The sequence below is a fragment of the Procambarus clarkii genome, chromosome 70, assembly GCF_040958095.1.
Source record: "Procambarus clarkii isolate CNS0578487 chromosome 70, FALCON_Pclarkii_2.0, whole genome shotgun sequence".
NCBI classification, from domain to species: domain Eukaryota; kingdom Metazoa; phylum Arthropoda; class Malacostraca; order Decapoda; family Cambaridae; genus Procambarus; species Procambarus clarkii.
Genome location: NC_091219.1, coordinates 16,867,366 through 16,890,007, shown reverse-complemented (window position 1 = coordinate 16,890,007; position 22,642 = coordinate 16,867,366). Strand labels below are relative to the sequence as shown.

Here is a 22,642-nt window from a genome sequence, read left to right as displayed (position 1 = left end):
TATTTGACTCTACCTTGAAATGCTGAATAGAAAACCCCGACCTAACCTAACCTTCTTAGTATGTTAAGATATTACAATTAGTACTGAACCTATACCTATATTTATACTACAGTTTTATAAAAATAAAACAAAACTAAAATATTTAAATAAATTATAAAGTAACTCAGGATATTGTCAAATTTTGTATAAAACCTCTATTGTTTAATAAAACTGAGAGGAAAAGTTAGTGCCTTGAAAAAATATGGCTTGGAATATGTCACATATGTACTTATTATAGGCAAAATAGTGACTATAAGCAATAAGTCATATATGTGCTGTCTTGTGCGAGAGCGGGTTGTCGGAGTGCAGGATGGAGTGTATGCAGTGAATATCATGATATTGCTATAGTTTTTATTTATAATAAAGTGACACCTTGAATTACTCTCTTGTTTTATTTAAGGTTTAATCTTAATTTTTCTTTGTCCTGTGCCCCTGTCCACCCTCGCCCTGCCCTGCCCTCAGGAGCCCTGGTCACCGTCCCGGCCCTCGCCTCTCGTCTACAGCGACAGGGTAAGTCTACACGCTGGACCACCTGTGTCATCCTCTGTATGTGTACACCAGTGTGTGTGTGTCCGGGGGGGGGGGGTGTACAGGTCCTAGGGGGGAGGAGGGAGGTGTACAGGTCCTGGGGTGGGGGGAGGTGTACAGGTCCTGGGAGGGAGGTATACTCGCAATAATTATCATCATATATTAAGTCATCCTATCAGGTATAAGGTAAAGTATGCTATGGCCGGTAATTACAACCATAATATGTCTCTCCACTAACCATAAAATATACCTTAATGCCTACCGGAGATGATGATTAGTAAACTCTAGTGTACCCAGCTGAGACTATAGCGCCCAGGGTATACTTTATTTACATTAATCTTCAGTTTCGAGTATACGAGCATATATTTGATATTTATAAATATCCTATAAATTATTTATATATATTTGATAATATAAATATAAATATATAATATAATTAGTCTTTAATGACTAATAAGAATTAGGTTGTGGAGGATCAACGTATATTTCAGGACATAGTAAGAGTAAGCAAACGACTTATGCTCTCTTGTCCAGAATGCTCATTGCTCAACTTAATCTATATTTACATCCATTTAATTATTTTACCTTTGTTTTATTTAATTTTCCTTTTTTTGAGACTTTTGTTTATGCGAGTGTTTCCCTCTGCCAGGACCCCCTGTCACCGACGCCTATGAAGCCCTCTCCGCTGGCGCAGAAAGAACGGGTGAGTGCACACTTATTTGGTAGCGTGGGGATGGTCACGTCTTGTACAACACTGTTAGGCAACGCTCCTTCTCTCAACTTAGGGTGGTTTGGGTAAGGTTAGGTCCGGTTGGGTAAGGTTAGGTCCGGGTTGGATAAGCTTAGGTCCGGTTGGGTAAGGTTAGGTCCGGTTGGGTAAGGTTAGGTCCGGTTGGGTAAGGTTAGGTCCGGTTGGGTAAGGTTAGGTCCGGGTTGGGTAAGGTTAGGTCCGGGTTGGGTAAGGTTAGGTCCGGGTTGGATAAGGTTAGGTCCGGGTTGGATAAGGTTAGGTCCGGTTGGGTAAGGTTAGGTCCGGTTGGATAAGGTTAGGTCCGGTTGGGTAAGGTTAGGTCCGGGTTGGGTAAGGTTAGGTCCGGGTTGGATAAGGTTAGGTCCGGGTTGGATAAGGTTAGGTCCGGTTGGGTAAGGTTAGGTCCGGTTGGATAAGGTTAGGTCCGGGTTGGGTAAGGTTAGGTCCGGGTTGGGTAAGGTTAGGTCCGGGTTGGATAAGGTTAGGTCCGGGTTGGATAAGGTTAGGTCCGGTTGGGTAAGGTTAGGTCCGGGTTGGGTAAGGTTAGGTCCGGTTGGATAAGGTTAGGTCCGGTTGGGTAAGGTTAGGTCCGGGTTGGGTAAGGTTAGGTCCGGGTTGGATAAGGTTAGGTCCGGTTGGGTAAGGTTAGGTCCGGTTTGGGTAAGGTTAGGTCCGGTTGGGAAAGGTTAGGTCCGGGTTGGGTAAGGTTAGGTCCGGTTGGATAAGGTTAGGTCCGGTTGGGTAAGGTTAGGTCCGGGTTGGGTAAGGTTAGGTCCGGGTTGGATAAGGTTAGGTCCGGTTGGGTAAGGTTAGGTCCGGTTTGGGTAAGGTTAGGTCCGGTTGGGTAAGGTTAGGTCCGGGTTGGGTAAGGTTAGGTCCGGTTGGGTAAGGTTAGGTCCGGTTGGGTAAGGTTAGGTCCGGGTTGGATAAGGTTAGGTCCGGTTGGATAACGTTAGCTAGGTTTTACAATCTGTTGGCAAAGCGTCTTGTGTTGGATGGGACTTGTATCCGCTGATGGTATCCGTACGCAGCCCGTTCCCAACATGTGACACGCCTCCCATATATGTGCCTGGTGGTACATAAGTGTGCTGACCGCCATTTACCAATCCACACACACACATATATATATATATATATATATATATATATATATATATATATATATATATATATATATATATATATATATATATATATATATATGGTTTTGTAGTTGAACTGAAGTTGATGTCTATTAATACTAATAATTGTTCATTATCCTTTTGAGAACATTCATCTTGTACTCTTTTTATCCAGCACTTACAAATATAGATTCATTTAGTATGAGGACGGGTTGCAGGATATAATATGAAGGCGAGGAGTGTGTACCAGACTTGCTGAATCTGACACAAGATGGGCATTGAGTCCCACCAAGAGTGTTTACAGTGTGTTGATATCTTATAATACCGCTACTGCCCTCATCACTTATATTTACTAATTAATAACTGTTATTTCCTACATGTACATAACCTATTTAGGGATTATACGGTATCTGGTCGAACGTGTTCAGCGCCCCTTCTATAATGAGTTCTCGTCCTTTCTTTAAAGTAGTGATTGGTATTTAGTGGCAAGTTTCCACTAAGCATAGATTTATTTGGTCATATATTCCCCAACACGTGCCTCAATTATTTTCATATAAACTAAAACATTTTCGGTAACGATAGTTCAATGTAAGAAAATGCGGAGAAATGTGTATATTCCGACCCCAAGACGTAGGAGTAAGGCGCCACGACAGCCACACCGTGTCTACTGAAGTTTTCATATTAAGCTTAACATCTGATTTGTGCAATAATATTATTATCTCAGAATCTTACAGTATTTTGTTGCAAACACAGGTGGAAACTCTGTTGAGAGATGGCAGAGTAATTTGCGCCTGCATTTTCATTGGTTGTCTTGGACAGCAAGGGGAATTCAAACTTATAGTTGTTTGGTCTTGTTGATAAGACGTACCTGGGTGTAAGCTCGCTCCTCAGGAGTGGATGGGAATGTTTAATGTGAAGTGCTTGTGCTATGTTTATCCTCCCATTGCTGCTGTTTTTTGGTGAGCTCGCTTGTGATGGCCCGGCTGTGTGTTGTGTGCCATGTGTGTTGTGTACCATGTGTGTTCTCTTCCAACACTGAACAACAGAGTTACCTCCCCATTTACTACAAGAGTAAGGTGACTGCCAATATGCTAATATAAAACTTCCCTGACACGAAAAGAAACGTCATTAAAGAGACTAATGTTGATACGTGTCCACCTGAGGAATGCCAGGCCCCAGTACTTTTAATGTATGAGCAGGACAATAATATGTCTTATTAGGCACCTATCATTGCACAAACATCAAGGCCTCGTTAAAAAATCTCATACTTTATGTACACAACCTGACCACCACCAGAACGATTCTGACCACCAACGCCGAAATAATGAACAGGTACAGTGAAAATTGGACATAAAAGCACTAGACCTAAAAATCTAAATCCAGTTATCAACAGCCAATTTAGGTACTTCCTTCGTCAGAGAGAGAGAACTGGCAGCTTACACCACATCTACTGTGTCAGACAATGAGAATGCAGGACTATAGCCGGTCCTTGTAAGAGTTACCACCTCTTATCGTCACACCTGCATGTAATAATTACGTATTAATTAATCCTTATGAAGATGTATTGAGTAATACGAAAGTACATAATGAATTTCCTGAATCATTTTCCTTCGTGATCAGTCATATTATTCATCATGTTAATTTTTTTCGTGATTTACACACATTATATATATATATATTTATATATATATATATATATATATATATTTATATATATATATATATATATATATATATATATATATATATATATATATATATATATATATATATAAAATGATGGAATCCTCTTTGTTATTGCATCATTCAGTATAAATTTAAGTTCACCAGCTTGACTAAGTTACAATAATAAGTGATAAGAATAAGAGTAATATAGGTGAGTATGGTGTATGATAATAGTAAGGATAACCCCGGGGTAACTATACTCTTAACGCAGCAACCATAGCTATAGTGCTGCTCGAGCTTCATAGTGGAAGTAAACTCATTGATAATATCCTACGCTTAGAATTAACAAACAAGTAACTAGGAAAAGCTAATGATGAGCCGCACTAAAACTAGGCTCTTGTGTATAGAGTAATTGCTAATACTAGAGATAATCATCGCTAAGCGAGTAAGCTTAAGCTAAGGTGATGGTGCTTCATTTTTTTAAGCTTCTCTCTCCTTCCTCACGGCTCCTGTAGGACGCAAGCTCCCCGACGCCTGCCCGCTTGTTCTTGCACAGGGTAAGTGGCCGGCCCCGGCACCTCTTGCTTCATGCTCCCTCCTTGCTTGTACCACCAGCCATCCCCACACCTTGTATTGTACCACCAGCCATCCCACACCTTGTATTGTACCACCAGCCATCCTCACACCTTGTATTGTACCACCAGCCATCCCCACACCTTGTATTGTACCACCAGCCATCCCACACCTTGTATTGTACCACCAGCCATCCCCACACCTTGTATTGTACCACCAGCCATCCCACACCTTGTATTGTACCACCAGCCATCCCACACCTTGTATTGTACCACCAGCCATCCCACACCTTGTATTGTACCACCAGCCATCCCACACCTTATATTGTACCACCAGCCATCCCACACGTTAAATCCTTCATCGCTACAGCCACGCATAGTAAATCCCCTAATTAGATATATCCACGTTAATCCGCTCATTAGCCATCCTCCCACGTTAAACCTCTTCACTCACATTGTTGACCACTTGGACTGGACGGTAGAGCGAGGGTCTCGCTCCATGCAGGTCGGCATTCAATCCCCGACCGTCCAAGTGGTTGGGCACCATTCCTTCCCCCGCCCCATCCTAAATCCTTATCCTGACCCCATCCCAGTGCTATATAGTCGTAATGGCTTGGCGCTATCCCCCTGATAATTCCATTTGCTCACATTGTTGTAACTACTGCATGTCTCACAATATACTTATTTACGACACTTTGTTCTAGTAAAAAAGTGTCTCTAACATTAGTAATGTCCCAGCGGCCGGCTCCTGTTATACTGAGCGGCTCCTGTTATCCTAACCGGTATCTAATATATCCAGCAACCGGACAAGTAGTAATGTCCAGTAGTCCTTAACTAATCCAGAGTAGTGATGAAGTATTTACCCTACACCAAGTGGGAATATTTGGTAATTACCTGTACTCCCAGCAACCCAGTAATCCCAGTACTCCCAGCAGCCCAGTAATCCCGGTAACCCCAGTAGTGCCAGCAGCCTCAGCGGTCCATGTTACAAAGTGTTGCAACTCTGATGTGCGGCCACTTTGTTACACGCTGCTCCTGTTGTTATGGTTCTTTTTGGTTCAGCTACTGGGAACCAAATGTTGCAAGTAGCACGGGCTATGGTGAGCCCGTAGTGGACTTACCTGGCACAGGAGCGGGGCAAGTAGCACGGGCTATGGTGAGCCCGTAGTGGACTTACCTGGCACAGGAGCGAGGCTGTGACTGAGATATATGCATTATTTGCCCACGTGATAGTTTATTCAATATCTGTCTGCCGGATACTTTATAGAACAATGAATAGCTGTCTGCCAGATACTTTGTAGAACAATCAATAGCTGTCTGCCAGATACTTTGTAGAACAATCAATAGCTGTCTGCCGGATACTTTACAGTACAATCAATAGCTGTCTGCCGGATACTTTATAGAACAATAGCTGTCTGCCGGATACTTTACGGTACAACCAATAGCTGTCTGCCGGATATTTTACAGTACAATCAATAGCTGTCTGCCGGATACTTTACGGTACAATCAATAGCTGTCTGCCGGATACTTTACGGTACAATCAATAGCTGTCTGCCGGATACTTTACAGTACAATCAATAGCTGTCTGCCGGATACTTTATAGAACAATCAATAGCTGTCTGTCAGGATACTTTACAGTACAATCAATAGCTGTCTGCCGGATACTTTATAGAACAATCAATAGCTGTCTGCCGGATACTTTACGGTACAATCAATTGCTGTCTGCCGGATATTTTACAGTACAATCAATAGCTGTCTGCCGGATACTTTACGGTACAATCAATAGCTGTCTGCCGGATACTTTACGGTACAATCAATAGCTATCTACCAGATACTTTGTAGAACAATCAATAGCTGTCTGCCGGATACTTTATAGAACAATTAATAGCTGTCTGCCGGATACTTTATAGAACAATCAATAGCTGTCTGCCAGATACTTTGTAGAACAATCACTAACTGTCCGTCAGATAGCCGTGACGGTCAAATATGTGAAGTGTCTGGGAGAGTGTCAGGTATTTGTCCACTGTTGCTAAAGCTTCAGTTGTCCAGTTGCAACCCGTTCTCGCACTTGCTTGTAGTCAATATTGGCTTATTAATAAGTGCATATGTGACATACTAATTTATTGTGAATATTTTAGTTTACCTTGAAAAGCTTCATAGAAAACACCGACCTAACCTAGCCTTCTTAATATGTTAAGATAAGCATCTTATTGCTTCTTAATTGCAATTATTACTTAACCTATACCTATATTGATATTACAGTTTTATAAAAATAATAAAACAAAGCCAAATTATTTAAATAAATTGTAAAGTAACTCAGGATATTGTCAAATATTGTGTAAAATCTCTATTGTTTAATAAAACTGAAAAAGAAATTCCTAATATGAAAACTGGTGTTTAGCGAATCTATAGGAAGAGTTTTTACCTTAAAATCACAATATAACTTGGCATATACCACATATGTACTTATTAATCAGCCAAATAGTGACTACAAGTAATAAGTCATATATGTACTGTCTTGTGCGAGAGCGGGTTGCCACTTGAGCGGTTACCGTAATGCCGAGTTGTTAATGAGGGCGTTGTGGCTTGTTAAGTTCTGGCATTGTTCTCAGTGTGTCACTGTCCATTATATCGGTAAATATTGGCACAAGAGAAAGTAGATATATCTATCAGAGATAATAGGTGTGGTTAAGACCACGTGGGCTGGTTAGCTATACTTTCAAAACTCAATCAGGAAAAGGTATCTACGAGGGTCCCCCGCCCGCCCCATCCTCTCCTTGCATGCCTCTCATAATGTACACATCTTGTACTCTCGCTCGGCGGTAAGTTGGCAGTTAGTTTAATTAGCTTTTCCTGACATTATATATTTTAACATTCCAGCTGGCAGCTGAAAAATCTGTCCAGCTGGATGTCTTTTGTTTGGCTGCGGAGACGTGTGAAGACCTGGAGGCCTCTACAGCCCCTGCTGTAGAGGCTTCACAGTCCCTGCTGTAGAGGCTCCACAGTCCCTGCTGTACAGGCCTCACAGCCCCTGCTGTAGAGGCCCCACAGTCCCTGCTGTAGAGGCCCCACAGCCCCTGCTGTAGAGGCCTCACAGCCCCTGCTGTAGAGGCCTCACAGCCCCTGCTGTAGAGGCCTCACAGCTGTGTTACCACCTCTGGCAGTGTCTTGTTTTGTCTTATAGGACACGAGGTCCCCCAGCAATGTGAAGCCGTCTCAGGTGCTCATGAGAGATCGAGGGGTGAGTTTTTGGTGGGTGCTGCTCCCTCTACCTCCTCAGGGAGCAGTGTCCTGCATGACGCCCATTGTTCACTACCCTCCCATCCCCTTCAGTGTCACTATTCTCTCCTGCACTACCCGTATTTTGACTTTAAATATGAACATTTAAAACTCCGTCCGTCCGTCCGTCCTGCGTGTCTCCCTGAAGAACTGGCGCCGCCCGCCGCCGCTACTCTCCAGTTGAGTGGATTTTGCACGCCCCTTCCAGAACGCGCATGCTTCGGCCCGGGTCACGCTTTCTCTGGTGCACTTGTTCCTACCGGAGTAGGAGTAATACCTTACCTTACTTTTGTATGATTATATCTTCATCTGTTTGCATGTGTATTACGTCCGCTTTCCTTGTCGTGGTGAATGGTCGTTGTCACCTTGACAACCGTCAAAGTGTGTATGAAGGCATCCTGTAATTTGGTAATTAAGTTTGGGAGTCGTGACAGTTTATAACAGTAATGACTTGTTGCGTCACAGAGGATGCTGCTTCTTCGACTCGGCCCTGGAGGTCCTTAACTATGGTGACTAACAGTTAACAACGAGTTGTGTCATTGAAAGACATTTCCAACCATTGTTTGGTAGTGTGTTGCTGCACTTGTAATAGTACTGTTGGTAATATTTCTCAGGAGGAGTTAGCAGTGGTACCTTACCTTGAGGTGATTCCGGGGCTTAGCGTCCCCTGCGGCCCGGTCGTCGACCAGGCCTCCTGGCGTACCGTGAATGCGTGCATGGTTACTGTGACTGCATGGAGCTCTTCCTTTATGTTACTGATACGGCTCTCAACACTACCTCAACGGCACAGTTGTCTGACGTGTACACCGCAGACAGTACACACTCCGCAGACAGTACAGACACCACAGACAGTACAGACAGCACACACAGTACAGACACCACAGACAGTAGACACCACACACACGATAGACGAGTCCTCTTCCAAAGTTGTTGAAGATCAATTTTCTTCTCCATTTCCTACAGCAACATGTGATGGTCTGAATGTCAACTTTATCTTATGGTTCCCGCTAGATTTATTCCTATTTGCGTCGTTTTCTTTGTATTGTGAATGTTTATAGAGAAAGGCGTCGACTGTGGCCACGGCTGGTACTCTGCCTCCACTGTTTCTTACCTTGTTATTAGTGTTACGGTTCCTGTTGGTTTCTTGCCAGCTGGTGCAAATGTTGATATTTGTTTATAGTGTGTTGTATGTCAGTTACCTTATACTGCATACCATTACTACTTTAATCTTTATTGTGTTTCACACTGTTTTCTCCCATGGTAATAATAATGGTGGCACGGGTGTTGCTAATGTCTCTTATGGAATTATTAGGCTTCGTTACTGTTACTATTCTACTGCTGGATTCTTTCACTAATGCTACTACCACTACTACTACTACGACATATTACTTGTGACTGTTATCATCACTGTTGACGCCAGTAATGGTGTTTAACAACTACAGGTACTGTTACGAGCCTAAATTAATGGTACCATTACCACGTGTGGTGGAGCTCTCATGGCTCCAGCACAATGTTGATGCTTGCTCCTCGCCAGCGGCTTCAACACAAGTGTCCTGAAGAAATGTCGAATTCGAATAAAGTTGACGATTTTTCCTTAAATGTCTGACTGAAATATGTAAACAATTTGTTCGTTCAGTCTATAAACGGTTTACTAATTTAACTGTTTTCAGGGTTTCTAGTTATTTATCGTGTCCGTTGCCTGGCGTGGTGACCTGACCTGATGCGTGTTGTCTAAAGGCCAGAGTTGTCTCTCAGGAGCCTCTGGACCTGTTGACCACTAGGGCAGCCTGCAGGTCTATACCACACTCACACACACACTACCAACTCCGTTATATTTATTAAGGCTTTAACTTTTATAGTGTGTATTTTCATCATATCTTTTAGCCATCAGTTGTTTATAAAGTTTTTCTTGCATTTGCTGTTCGAAGATCCAACTGTTTCCTCTTTGGAAAATCATTGTTTACTCCCCATCCGACCTCGTCAGTAAACATGATATCCCTATAGGAAAATACCCTTGTTGGTTAATGTGCCGGGCGTGTTACTTAAGGCGGGGTTGGGTTGGTGTTAAGACGTCCTCTTCTGGTCCACTTATAGGCTTAAGTTATGTATTCAAAAGTCCCCTCCTTTGGCCTCCATTTTGAACTGCCTTTTGAAAGTGTCATTAAAACTCCTCGTCTGCCTTAAGCCTCCCCGCCTCTGTCAAGCTTGGCTTTATTATGTGGACCTTATTGTACCTGTACCCACCAGTGATAACCTGACTAACGTCTCTCTCTCTCTCCCCTCTCTCTCTCTCTATCCCCCTCCCTCTCTCTCTCCCCTCTCTCTCTCTCTCTCTCCTCTCTCTCTCTCTCTCTCTCTCTCTCTCTCTCTCTCTCTCTCTCTCTCTCTCTCTCTCTCTCTCTCTCTCTCTCTCTCTCTCTCTCTCTCCTCTCTCTCTCTCCCCCTCTCTCTCCCCCTCTCTCTCCCCCTCTCTCTCCCCTCTCTCCCCCTCTCTCTCTCTCTCTCTGCGTGGTGTTGCTGGGTGTGGCTGGCGGTCATCAGCAACAAGAGCCGTGGTCGCCCACCTCCCCCAGGCCGTCCTCCCTCTTCTTCAGCAGCAAGGTGAGTCCTGCCCGTCCTCACCACCACCTAGTGTCGTCACCAGCTCTCTCTGGGTGCTGCTCCTCCAGTAGTCCTGCCACACACCTGGAGGTCTTAACCTTATAACTACAACCTCGCTATTTCCTATGACTGTTCATGCTTATACTACCACTCCCTCTACTACAGTGTTATTCCACTATAGTATTACTAGTATTCGTATTACTAATACACCTACTACTACTGGTGCTGCTACTGCTATTACTACTGATACTACTATTAATACTACTACTACTACTATTAATACTACTACTACTACTACTATTGCAATATATAAATAACACAGTTCATATTCCTGGGTAGTGTTATCTTCTAATTGCAATGCTTCTAAAGTATATTAATTCCCCTTAAACTTTGATTGGGTATGTAGTACTCAAGACAGGCGCCAGTGTTGATAGCATTAACGTAAATGTCAAACTACTGAGTGTGAGGACCTTGGGCAGGTATACATGTATTACTCCCATAACAAACTAGTAAGTCAAGTTAGCATCAGCTGTAGTCATGTTAGATCTGTATAATCCGTGGAAAATGGGCTGGACGGCTTCCGTCTTGCAAATTGCTAATATTAACAGACAGTTCGTCTGGTGGCCGATATTACTGATTATCTTAATTTGGTATTAAAGTAAACAGTAATGTTTAAGTCGTGTTTTGTAGAAACCGTTGATGTAAAGTTTCACAGAAAACGTTGATTCAAACTGCTCAAAGAAAACGCACTTTTCCGAACAATTCTTACTTAGCATGGTAAGCTTGAGTTTTTTTGTCCGCCCCATTTTCCTGTTGGATGATGTGCTAGCCTTAGAAATACCATTGTTTGCCCGCCATAAGCTTCTTGCTTGGCTATGCAGAGCCGGGCAGCTTGGAGCCCACACACTAACGCCTCTTCTCTCCTCTCTCTGGCGTGGTGTTCTTCCAGGGTACTCACTCCCCAAAGTCTCCCATGTCGCCCAGACCTTCCGTCTTACGTGGGGTGAGTTTTCAAAGTTCATATTTTCCCAGTGTGTGATGCAATGTCTGGGGGGAGAAATCTCTCCCGGGTGGACGTAATATTTTTCCCTCCGTAAAACTGTGTGGTAATTTGCCCTGTGGATTTTCTACCTTAATAATACGTGTCCTGTCATTCATCCCATCTGGGTAATGCGCTTGCTTTCACGCCTTGGTAATTAGACTGGGAGTATAGCAGTGTTTGGTGTGGTCCTATGTTGTGCCCCCACCTCCTTCAGTACTCTCCTCTCTCTCCGGTTTGTCTTTTGCTGAGTTCCGTGTTTGTGTTATTATTGCGTGTGTGAACTTCCTGTTTGTGTTATTATTGCGTGTGTGAACTTCCTGTTTGAGTTATTATTGCGTGTGTGAACTTCCTGTTTGAGTTATTATTGCGTGTGTGAACTTCCTGTTTAAGTTATTATTGCGTGTGTGAACTTCCTGTTTGAGTTATTATTGCGTGTGTGAACTTCCTGTGTGTGTTTCTTTTCTTTTCTATTCGAGATTTTCAGTCTGTTTTTTGTGATTTTGATTTTAAATTTGTTTCCTTAATACATTTTAATTTATATTGGCTGGTGGGCCGCTCATTAAATGTAAGTTCCATATTATGGATGTTAGTACAAGTTGTGTAGTACATGTCACTTGGACTCCGGCATCCCGTGGACGAGTAGTGGTGCTCACAGCGTGAGGAAGGTAAGTGTTGTGTAGTACATGTCACTTGGACTCCGGCATCCCGTGGACGAGTAGTGGTGCTCACAGTGGGAGGAAGGTAAGTGTTGTGTAGTACATGTCACTTGGACTCCGGCATCCCGTGGACGAGTAGTGGTGCTCACAGCGTGAGGAAGGTAAGTGTTGTGTAGTACATGTTACTTGGACTCCTGCATCCCGTGGACGAGTAGTGGTGCTCACAGTGGGAGGAAGGTAAGTGTTGTGTAGTACATGTCACTTGGACTCCGGCATCCCGTGGACGAGTAGTGGTGCTCACAGCGTGAGGAAGGTAAGTGTTGTGTAGTACATGTCACTTGGACTCCGGCATCCCGTGGACGAGTAGTGGTGCTCACAGTGGGAGGAAGGTAAGTGTTGTGTAGTACATGTCACTTGGACTCCGGCATCCCGTGGACGAGTAGTGGTGCTTACAGTGGGAGGAAGGTAAGTGTTGTGTAGTACATGTCACTTGGACTCCGGCATCCCGTGGACGAGTAGTGGTGCTCACAGCGTGAGGAAGGTAAGTGTTGTGTAGTACATGTCACTTGGACTCCGGCATCCCGTGGACGAGTAGTGGTGCTCACAGTGGGAGGAAGGTAAGTGTTGTGTAGTACATGTCACTTGGACTCCGGCATCCCGTGGACGAGTAGTGGTGCTTACAGTGGGAGGAAGGTAAGTGTTGTGTAGTACATGTCACTTGGACTCCTGCATCCCGTGGACGAGTAGTGGTGCTCACAGTGGGAGGAAGGTAAGTGTTGTGTAGTACATGTCACTTGGACTCCTGCATCCCGTGGACGAGTAGTGGTGCTCACAGTGGGAGGAAGGTAAGTGTTGTGTAGTACATGTCACTTGGACTCCTGCATCCCGTGGACGAGTAGTGGTGCTCACAGCGGGAGGAAGGTAAGTGTTGTGTAGTACATGTCACTTGGACTCCGGCATCCCGTGGACGAGTAGTGGTGCTCACAGCGGGAGGAAGGTAAGTGTTGTGTAGTACATGTCACTTGGACTCCGGCATCCCGTGGACGAGTAGTGGTGCTCACAGTGGGAGGAAGGTAAGTGTTGTGTAGTACATGTCACTTGGACTCCGGCATCCCGTGGACGAGTAGTGGTGCTCACAGCGTGAGGAAGGTAAGTGTTGTGTAGTACATGTCACTTGGACTCCTGCATCCCGTGGACGAGTAGTGGTGCTCACAGTGGGAGGAAGGTAAGTGTTGTGTAGTACATGTCACTTGGACTCCGGCATCCCGTGGACGAGTAGTGGTGCTCACAGCGTGAGGAAGGTAAGTGTTGTGTAGTACATGTCACTTGGACTCCTGCATCCCGTGGACGAGTAGTGGTGCTCACAGTGGGAGGAAGGTAAGTGTTGTGTAGTACATGTCACTTGGACTCCGGCATCCCGTGGACGAGTAGTGGTGCTCACAGCGGGAGGAAGGTAAGTGTTGTGTAGTACATGTCACTTGGACTCCTGCATCCCGTGGACGAGTAGTGGTGCTCACAGCGGGAGGAAGGTAAGTGTTGTGTAGTACATGTCACTTGGACTCCGGCATCCCGTGGACGAGTAGTGGTGCTCACAGTGGGAGGAAGGTAAGTGTTGTGTAGTACATGTTACTTGGACTCCGGCATCCCGTGGACGAGTAGTGGTGCTCACAGCGTGAGGAAGGTAAGTGTTGTGTAGTACATGTCACTTGGACTCCGGCATCCCGTGGACGAGTAGTGGTGCTCACAGTGGGAGGAAGGTAAGTGTTGTGTAGTACATGTCACTTGGACTCCGGCATCCCGTGGACGAGTAGTGGTGCTCACAGCGTGAGGAAGGTAAGTGTTATGTTTACATGTATTGGTCAATATTTACCAATAGTTTATATTGATCGCGACGTCACATAGTAAATATTGTGTGGCAGGTGTTCCCTCTCTACAGGTGTTCCCCCTTTGCAGGTGTTATGACCGTGTAGGGTGTTAGTTGTGGTTTACAAGTTTTATTGAGTTAAAAGTATTCAAATATGGTTGAAGACCCTTTACTTTAAGAGGCGGTACGACGGGAATGTTGGGTGGTGGTATGAGGCATATCACCACCCCAAAACAAAACAGTTTTGGTTATGTGTACACAGTTTCTGTTTCTCTTTGTCTAATCGTGAATTTAGGTGGTGCTAAGCCTCAGCTACGTGAATTTAATCATTTCCACTACATAGGAAAATATACACACTCGCATTTGTGTGGTTTGGTGTTGGGGGAAGTAGAGTCTGGACTTCTTGGCGGTCTGGCAAGCGATTTTAATGTTTGTGCTTCTGAGAGCACACGCGACGGTGGAGGCGGAGTTGCCAGTGGGTAGGACCACCCGCCTGCCAACTGGATTATGTATCTGGGATGTTGCCTAATGTCCACTGGGAAGAAGAAAATGTCTGTGTTACCCACCGTGATAATCATATACACGTTATGGCATAAGAAGAGGTCTAAATGGTTCTCAAAGATAATAAACACAGTAAAGTGGCTTGAATCAGGTGTCGTAAAATACCGCAACACCGATCAGCACTATCGATGAACTTTTAACATTGTGTCATCTTTGATATGATGAATACAGCTAGGCTGCAAACTACCGTGACGCAACCAGACGCAATAACCTGACGCAACAACCTGACGCAACCAGACGCAACAACCAGACGCAACAACCTGACGCAACAACCTGACGCATCTTCTTGCGCCAAGCTGATGCTTGCTTTTGCTTCTAGATAAACTTTGTTCCCAGTGAAACCGTCAGAAAATATAGACTGGTGTTTGAATGGTGTTTACCTCTCCCCGTCGAGAGATGTATGTTTATGTGGACTAAACAAGATGTGTTTACCGAACCTGTGCGTGTGTCACAGGCTCAAATGTGGCCCTTTACTTTTATTATCAGGTAATTAATTATATTTTTATTGTCAGATTGTAATAAATATACATAGATCTCACATTATAATAAGCCAATAATTTTGATAAAACAACATGTGAAGAATTGCCAATTTCTGTTTTCCTCAGTTCATAAATATCCAGAAAAGAAGGAAATGTCGTCTCTTTGCAGATAAATTTGTCAGTTATATTAGACTACTTATGAAATGTTAGAGGCCACAAGCAGTTGTAACACACCAACCCGTTCTCGCAAATTTAATAAGTCAATATTGACTTATTAAATATGTGCATAGGTGACATACTTAACATAATAGTAACACACAGAGGAGAACCTTCACTTGTATGGGGCAGGCAACACCTGACGGAGACCTTCACTTGTATGGGGCAGGCAACACCTGACGGAGACCTTCACTTGTATGGGGCAGGCAACACCTGACGGAGACCTTCACTTGTATGGGGCAGGCAACACCTGACGGAGACCTTCACTTGTATGGGGCAGGCAACACCTGACGGAGACCTTCACTTGTATGGGGCAGGCAACACCTGACGGAGACCTTCACTTGTATGGGGCAGGCAACACCTGACGGAGACCTTCACTTGTATGGGGCAGGCAACACCTGACGGAGACCTTCACTTGTATGGGGCAGGCAACACCTGACGGAGACCTTCACTTGTATGGGGCAGGCAACACCTGACTGAGACCTCCAATACCTCCAACACCAGTTCCTTAGATGAGCGTGCGGACGCTGCCACGCCACTTATCCTATTTCCGGCAAAGATGTTCTTTATTCTGACTTGAGATATATACAAGAGTTGTTACATTCTTGTAGAGCCACTAGTACGCGTAGCGTTTCGGGCAGGTCCCTGGAATACGATCCCCTGCCGCGAAGAATCGTTGTTACAACCAAGTACACATTTTACTGTTGCGTTAAACAGAGGCTACAGTTAAGGATTTGCGAACAGTAAATCCTCCCCGGCCAGGATACGAACCCATGACAAAGCGCTCGTGGAACACCAGGCGAGTGTCTTATCACTACACCACGGAGACTTCTACACAGTCATCCATTCTTCAATTCTTGCCCGTTGGCAGGGTCGTTGGTCTTCTGTTACTGGTAACAAACTGCGTGCTCTTAAGAGTAGAGTAGTTTCCTTACACCGTAACCAGCGGTGAGAAACGGCTCTGGCGAGGTTACATATTGGCCATACACGTTTAACTCACGGGCAGTTAATGGAGCGCCGCCCTGCCCCTTACTGCATTGTCCCTCGTACGGTCGTGTATATCACTGTTGAATGTCCTGACTTCCAGGACGAGCGTGTCTTGGCTTCCGGACCGTCCCTCGCGGTCACATGTCCCTCGCGGTCACTTGTCCCTCGATAGAATCCTTCAGTGACTCGGATACCTTTGATATCATTGGGCTTATGTGCTTTTGTTCTGGTATTGGCATCCTTAGTGATATTTAGCGCCTTTTGACTCTCCTACACCTCTGATGGTGATACATAGTCTCCCCAGCCTGGTCCCTTCTTTTGATACTAGTTATTATAATTTAACTTAAGGTGTACAGCTAAAAATAAAAGTGTCATCATTCTCTCGGGTTTGATAAAGAGATTGTGAGCACCGGTCGGCCGAGCGGACAGCACGCTAGACTTGTGATCCTGTGGTCCTGGGTTCGATCCCAGGCGCCGGCGAGAAACATTGGGCAGAGTTTCTTTCACCCTATGTCCCTGTTACCTAGCAGTAAAATAGGTACTTGGGTGTTAGTCAGCTGTCACGGGCTGCTTCCTGGGGGTGGAGGCCTGGTCGAGGACCGGGCCGCGGGGACACTAAAAGGCCCCGAAATCATCTCAAGATAACCTCTCAAGATAACCGCCTCATATAATGTATTGATCACAGGATATAAACATAAGTGTTCACTATGCAATGTAATGCTCCTACTGACTCACACAAGGCGGGCTGGGAAGAGGATCAAGGCCCTCATTGTAATAAAAAAAACTTGTGCATAAAAGAGAATGTCTTATCTGTTTCTGTCCGAGGGTGGAGAGGAGACGGTTGGGGAGATGCCTCCAGTCCAAGTCCAACTTTGCAACATAGAACATGGGGTGTATGTGACTTTCATAGGTCAGTCCTAGTTGGCCCAAGTGCTACCCTTCAAGAAATATCGACATCTATAGCTATCCCGGCGATTTTCATGATGTCTGAAAAAGAAAGAAAGGGGAAAAAAGGGGAGGAGTGGGAAAGAGAGAGAGAGAGAGAGAGAGGAAACAACCCCAGGAGAGCGACCACCCATCACCACAACGACCCACCACCACCACCACCACCACCACCACCACCACCACCACCACCACCACCACCACCACCACCACCACCACCACCCACCACCACCCCCACCACCCCCCACCACCCACTAAGCTACACCATAATAAACCATTGCATCACTGACTATAAAGAGCAACACTCAGAGAGAAGACGAGGTAAGGAGATGGAGAGGGAAAAGTGAGTATATATATAGTAGTCTCCCCTGGTGTGTGTGTAGGCCCCCTTGTGTTGACAACACTGTGTTACCCCCTGGCTACCCTCCCTCCACCTCCCGAGCCCTTGGATGTGCCCGGTATACTGCGGTGTACTGCCCGGGTTGTCGTGTATACTCTTGGGTATGGGCACCGGGGGGGTTCTCGAGGGGTTCCGGTAATCGGGGCTTGACAGCAACCTGGCAGCCACACCCGGTAGAGTGACGTCAAGGGTTATGTGACCTCCAGGATGCCCCCCCCCCGGGGTGATGCCACCGGAGACCTCCCCCCCCTCCCGGGTGAAGCCACCGGAGACCTCCATCCCCCCCTTTCATGCCACAATTAAAGTAAGTCATGCCACAATCGTCAGTAATTAAAGAATGACAAATAATCGCATTATCATTCTTAAAGTGAATCAACACGTGAATGGTTTGGCTTCCTTTGGTCGCTTGATGGGGGGGGGGGGGTTGGAGGGAAGGGGAGGGGTGAGTGGGAGGGAAACGGGAGGAGTGGATTGGAGGGAAGGGGAGGAACAGTGAGAGGTGCCAATATAAACATGGGAGGGGCGGAGACACGCTGTCTGAATGTTCTCAACTCCTTTCCTGCCTTAGGCATACCCCTCCCACACACCTGCCCATCACACACCCTCCCACACCCCTGCCCATCACACACCCTCCCACACCCCTGCCCATCACACACCTTCCCACACCCCTGCCCATCACACACCCTCCCACACACCTGCCCATCACACTCCCTCCCACACCCCTGCCCATCACACACCCTCCCACACCCCTGCCCATCACACACCCTCCCACACCCCTGCCCATCACACACCCTCCCACACACCTGCCCATCACACACCCTCCCACACCCCTGCCCATCACACACCCTCCCACACCCCTGCCCATCACACACCCTCCCACACCCCTGCCCATCACACACCCTCCCACACACCTGCCCATCACACACCCTCCCACACCCCTGCCCATCACACACCCTCCCACACCCCTGCCCATCACACACCCTCCCACACCCCTGCCCATCACACACCCTCCCACACACCTGCCCATCACACACCCTCCCACACCCCTGCCCATCACACACCCTCCCACACACCTGCCCATCACACACCCTCCCACACACCTGCCCATCACACACCCTCCCACACCCCTGCCCATCACACACCCTCCCACACACCTGCCCATCACACACCCTCCCACACTATTGTATGTTGTAATATATGTTGTATGCAATAGTTTAGAAAATTTTGAGGGAGCCGAGCGGACAGCACGCTGGACTTGTGATCCTGTGGTCCTGGGTTCAATCCCAGGCGCCGGCGAGAAACAATGGGCAGAGTTTCTTTCACCCTATGCCCCTTGTTACCTAGCAGTAAAATAGGTACCTGGGTGTTAGTCAGCTGTCACGGGCTGCTTCCTGAGGGTGGAGGCCTGGTCGAGGACCGGGCCGCGGGGACACTAAAGCCCCGAAATCATCTTCAAGATAACCTCAAGATAAGGCGGTGTCTGTCACTCCCACCACAGTCTGTAGCTCCGCTGCTCAACTGTTGTTTCCATCCCGAATGTCCCTGAATATTTGTATTCCGTCATATGTCATATTACAACCATCGTCTTCTTCAGTAATACATTTACGTTTTGAATACAGTTTGAGCAGGGAAGAAGACACTGTATTATCGGGTTGGTGATAATGATGTTAGTCAATACATCTATGGAATATTAACATATTAACTGCCCTCCTTCGTATCAGGTTTTAGACCAGTTACCAAACAGTATTTTTTTGTGATTTAGCTTTAGAAAACTAGCATTTTTTAATGTCTTAAACTGTGCCTTCGAAAGGTCCCACCGCCACCTCCACTGCCATCACCTAGGAAGAGTTTGTACCTTAAAATCAAAATATAACTTTGCATATACCACATATGTACTTATTAATCAGCCAGATAGTGACTATAAGCAATAAGTCATATATGTACTGTCATGTGCGAGAGCGGGTTGCACCCCGTCACCCCTTCTGCTTGCACAACCGTTTCTCTCCCCACCACCACCGTGTCCCCCAGTTACCTCTGGGGTCCCCCTGCCCGAGGTGTCACCGTCCGAGGTGTCGGTGGAGTGTGTCCCGGAAGTGGGGTGTTGTGCCAGGTGATAAAGATTATGTCTTGTGCTTATCAGGTGCTCGGCTGCCCCACTTCCCTACCTCCCCCCCCTCACTCTCACTCCCTAGCCTGCTGCCCCCCCTTACTCTCCCTCCCTAGCCTGCTGCCCCCCCCTCACTCTCCCTCCCTAGCCTGCTGCCCCCCCTCACTCTCCCTCCCTAGCCTGCTGCCCCCCCTCACTCTCCCTCCCTAGCCTGCTGCCCCCCCTCACTCTCCCTCCCTAGCCTGCTGCCCCCCCCCCCCTCACTCTCCCTCACTCTCTCTCTCTCCCTCCCTAGCCTGCTGCCCCCCTCACTCTCACTCCCTCCCTAGCCTGCTGCCCCCCCTCACTCTCCCTCACTCTCTCTCTCCCTCCCTAGCCTGCTGCCCCCCCTCACTCTCACTCCCTCCCTAGCCTGCTGCCCCCCCTCACTCTCCCTCACTCTCACTCCCTCCCTAGCCTGCTGCCCCCCATCACTCTCACTCCCTCCCTAGCCTGCTGCCCCCCCTCACTCTCACTCCCTAGCCTGCTGCCCCCCATCACTCTCACTCCCTCCCTAGCCTGCTGCCCCCCCCTCACTCTCACTCCCTAGCCTGCTGCCCCCCATCACTCTCACTCCCTCCCTAGCCTGCTGCCCCCCCTCACTCTCCCTCACTCTCTCTCTCCCTCCCTAGCCTGCTGCCCCCCCTCACTCTCCCTCCCTAGCCTGCTGCCCTCCCTCACTCTCCCTCCCTAGCCTGCTGCCCCCCCCCTCACTCTCCCTCACTATCTCTCTCTCCCTCCCTAGCCTGCTGCCCCCCCTCACTCTCACTCCCTCCCTAGCCTGCTGCCCCCCCTCACTCTCCCTCCCTAGCCTGCTGCCCCCCCTCACTCTCCCTCCCTAGCCTGCTGCCCCCCCTCACTCTCCCTCCCTAGCCTGCTGCCCCCCCTCACTCTCCCTCACTCTCTCCCTCCCTAGCCTGCTGCCCCCCATCACTCTCACTCCCTCCCTAGCCTGCTGCCCCCCCTCACTCTCACTCCCTCCCTAGCCTGCTGCCCCCCCTCACTCTCACTCCCTCCCTAGCCTGCTGCCCCCCCTCACTCTCACTCCCTCCCTAGCCTGCTGCCCCCCCCTCACTCTCCCTCCCTAGCCTGCTGCCCCCCCTCACTCTCCCTCACTCTCTCCCTCCCTAGCCTGCTGCCCCCCCATCACTCTCTCTCCCTCCCTAGCCTGCTGCCCCCCCTCACTCTCCCTCACTCTCTCCCTCCCTAGCCTGCTGCCCCCCCTCACTCTCACTCCCTCCCTAGCCTGCTGCCCCCCCCTCACTCTCCCTCACTCTCTCCCTCCCTAGCCTGCTGCCCCCCCATCACTCTCTCTCCCTCCCTAGCCTGCTGCCCCCCCTCACTCTCCCTCACTCTCTCTCTCCCTCCCTAGCCTGCTGCCCCCCCTCACTCTCCCTCACTCTCTCTCTCCCTCCCTAGCCTGCTGCCCCCCTCACTCTCTCTCCCTCCCTAGCCTGCTGCCCCCCCTCACTCTCCCTCACTCCCTCTCTCCCTCCCTAGCCTGCTGCCCCCCCTCACACTCTCTCCCTCCCTAGCCTGCTGCCCCCCTTACTCTCCCTCACTCTCCCTCACTCTCTCTCTCTCCCTCCCTAGCCTGCTGCCCCCCCTCACTCTCCCTCACTCTCTCTCCCTCCCTAGCCTCCTGCCCCCCCCCTCACTCTCCCTCCCTAGCCTGCTGCCCCCCCTCACTCTCCCTCCCTAGCCTGCTGCCCCCCCTCACTCTCCCTCCCTAGCCTGCTGCCCCCCTCTCACTCCTGAGGGAGGGGGGGGGGCAGCTGGCTAGTTCTTCACGGAGGTTCTTCACCTCCGTGAAGAACCGGCTACTACAAAGAGTCTCTTTGTGAGACTCTTGGTACTCTTTGTGAGACTCTTGGTACTCTTTTTAAGACTCTTGGAACTCTCTTTGAGACGGTTTCCCATTAGATGTTTACAAGTTCTCTCCCTATTGTTATTATTGCAATCAAACTGATTGAATAGCCCTTCACTCTTGTTAACCCTTTTGCTTATATTACGAGTAGTGATGTTAGTGTGAGGTTGTGACCTGAGTAATGTGGCAGAGTGGCAGAGGGGCAGAGTGGCAGAGGGGCAGAGTGGCAGAGGGGCAGAGTGGCAGAGGGGCAGAGGGGCAGAGTGGCAGAGGGGCAGAGGGGCAGAGTGGCAGAGGGGCAGAGAGGCAGAGGTGCAGTGTCTGAGAGTGTATAATGTCTCTTAATTCTACATTGCTTTCAAATCTTGAGAATTGTCTTTGCTAGTTGACTTTATCTGTTGGTTCAAGATTTATCTGTTGAACATGCAGGTATATTCAAGAAGAAATTATGTATACAGAGCTCTTAAACTGTGACTTATTTGTCACAGCAAATAGAGCAAATAAGTGACTTATTTGCTCTATCACACCTATATACATTATATATTGGGATCCAGGTGTCACTATGTAATCTCTCGTGTCTGGTCTGTGACTTCTACAAGTATATTTAAGTCTATTACCAGGCTTTTTGTGTACATTGTTTCTCAATTTTGACCTTAAGTCTTATGTTTACATATATGAATGTGCATAGTGTCGCTTATCGTAGGTTGTGTGTGTGTGTGTGTGTGTGTGTGTGTGTGTGTGTGTGTGTAAGTTGAACAGCAAGGAAGTACACACCCTCGGCCTGGTGCCAGCATTATGGTCAGTGTCAGCCTCACACAATCTCTTCCCACACCCTTCCCCCCATCTCTCCCATTCTCACACACCCACCACGCACGCATGCACGCGTGCGCGCACACACAAAGAGTGGGACCAAAGAGCCAGAGCTC

The 22,642-nt window shown here is 47.6% G+C and overlaps 1 protein-coding gene across 1 annotated transcript in view; it reads left to right on the top strand.

Annotated features, from left to right (window-relative positions):
* LOC123775224 (serine/arginine repetitive matrix protein 1-like) overlaps positions 1-22,642 on the top strand; it is a 63,365-nt gene that overhangs the window by 24,566 nt on the left and 16,157 nt on the right. Inside the window, exons 7-10 of the mRNA XM_069311509.1 lie at positions 502-549; positions 1,217-1,270; positions 4,620-4,661; positions 7,861-7,917. Of these exons, the coding sequence (XP_069167610.1) occupies positions 502-549; positions 1,217-1,270; positions 4,620-4,661; positions 7,861-7,917 (201 nt within the window). The remainder of the gene's footprint in view (positions 1-501; positions 550-1,216; positions 1,271-4,619; positions 4,662-7,860; positions 7,918-22,642) is intronic.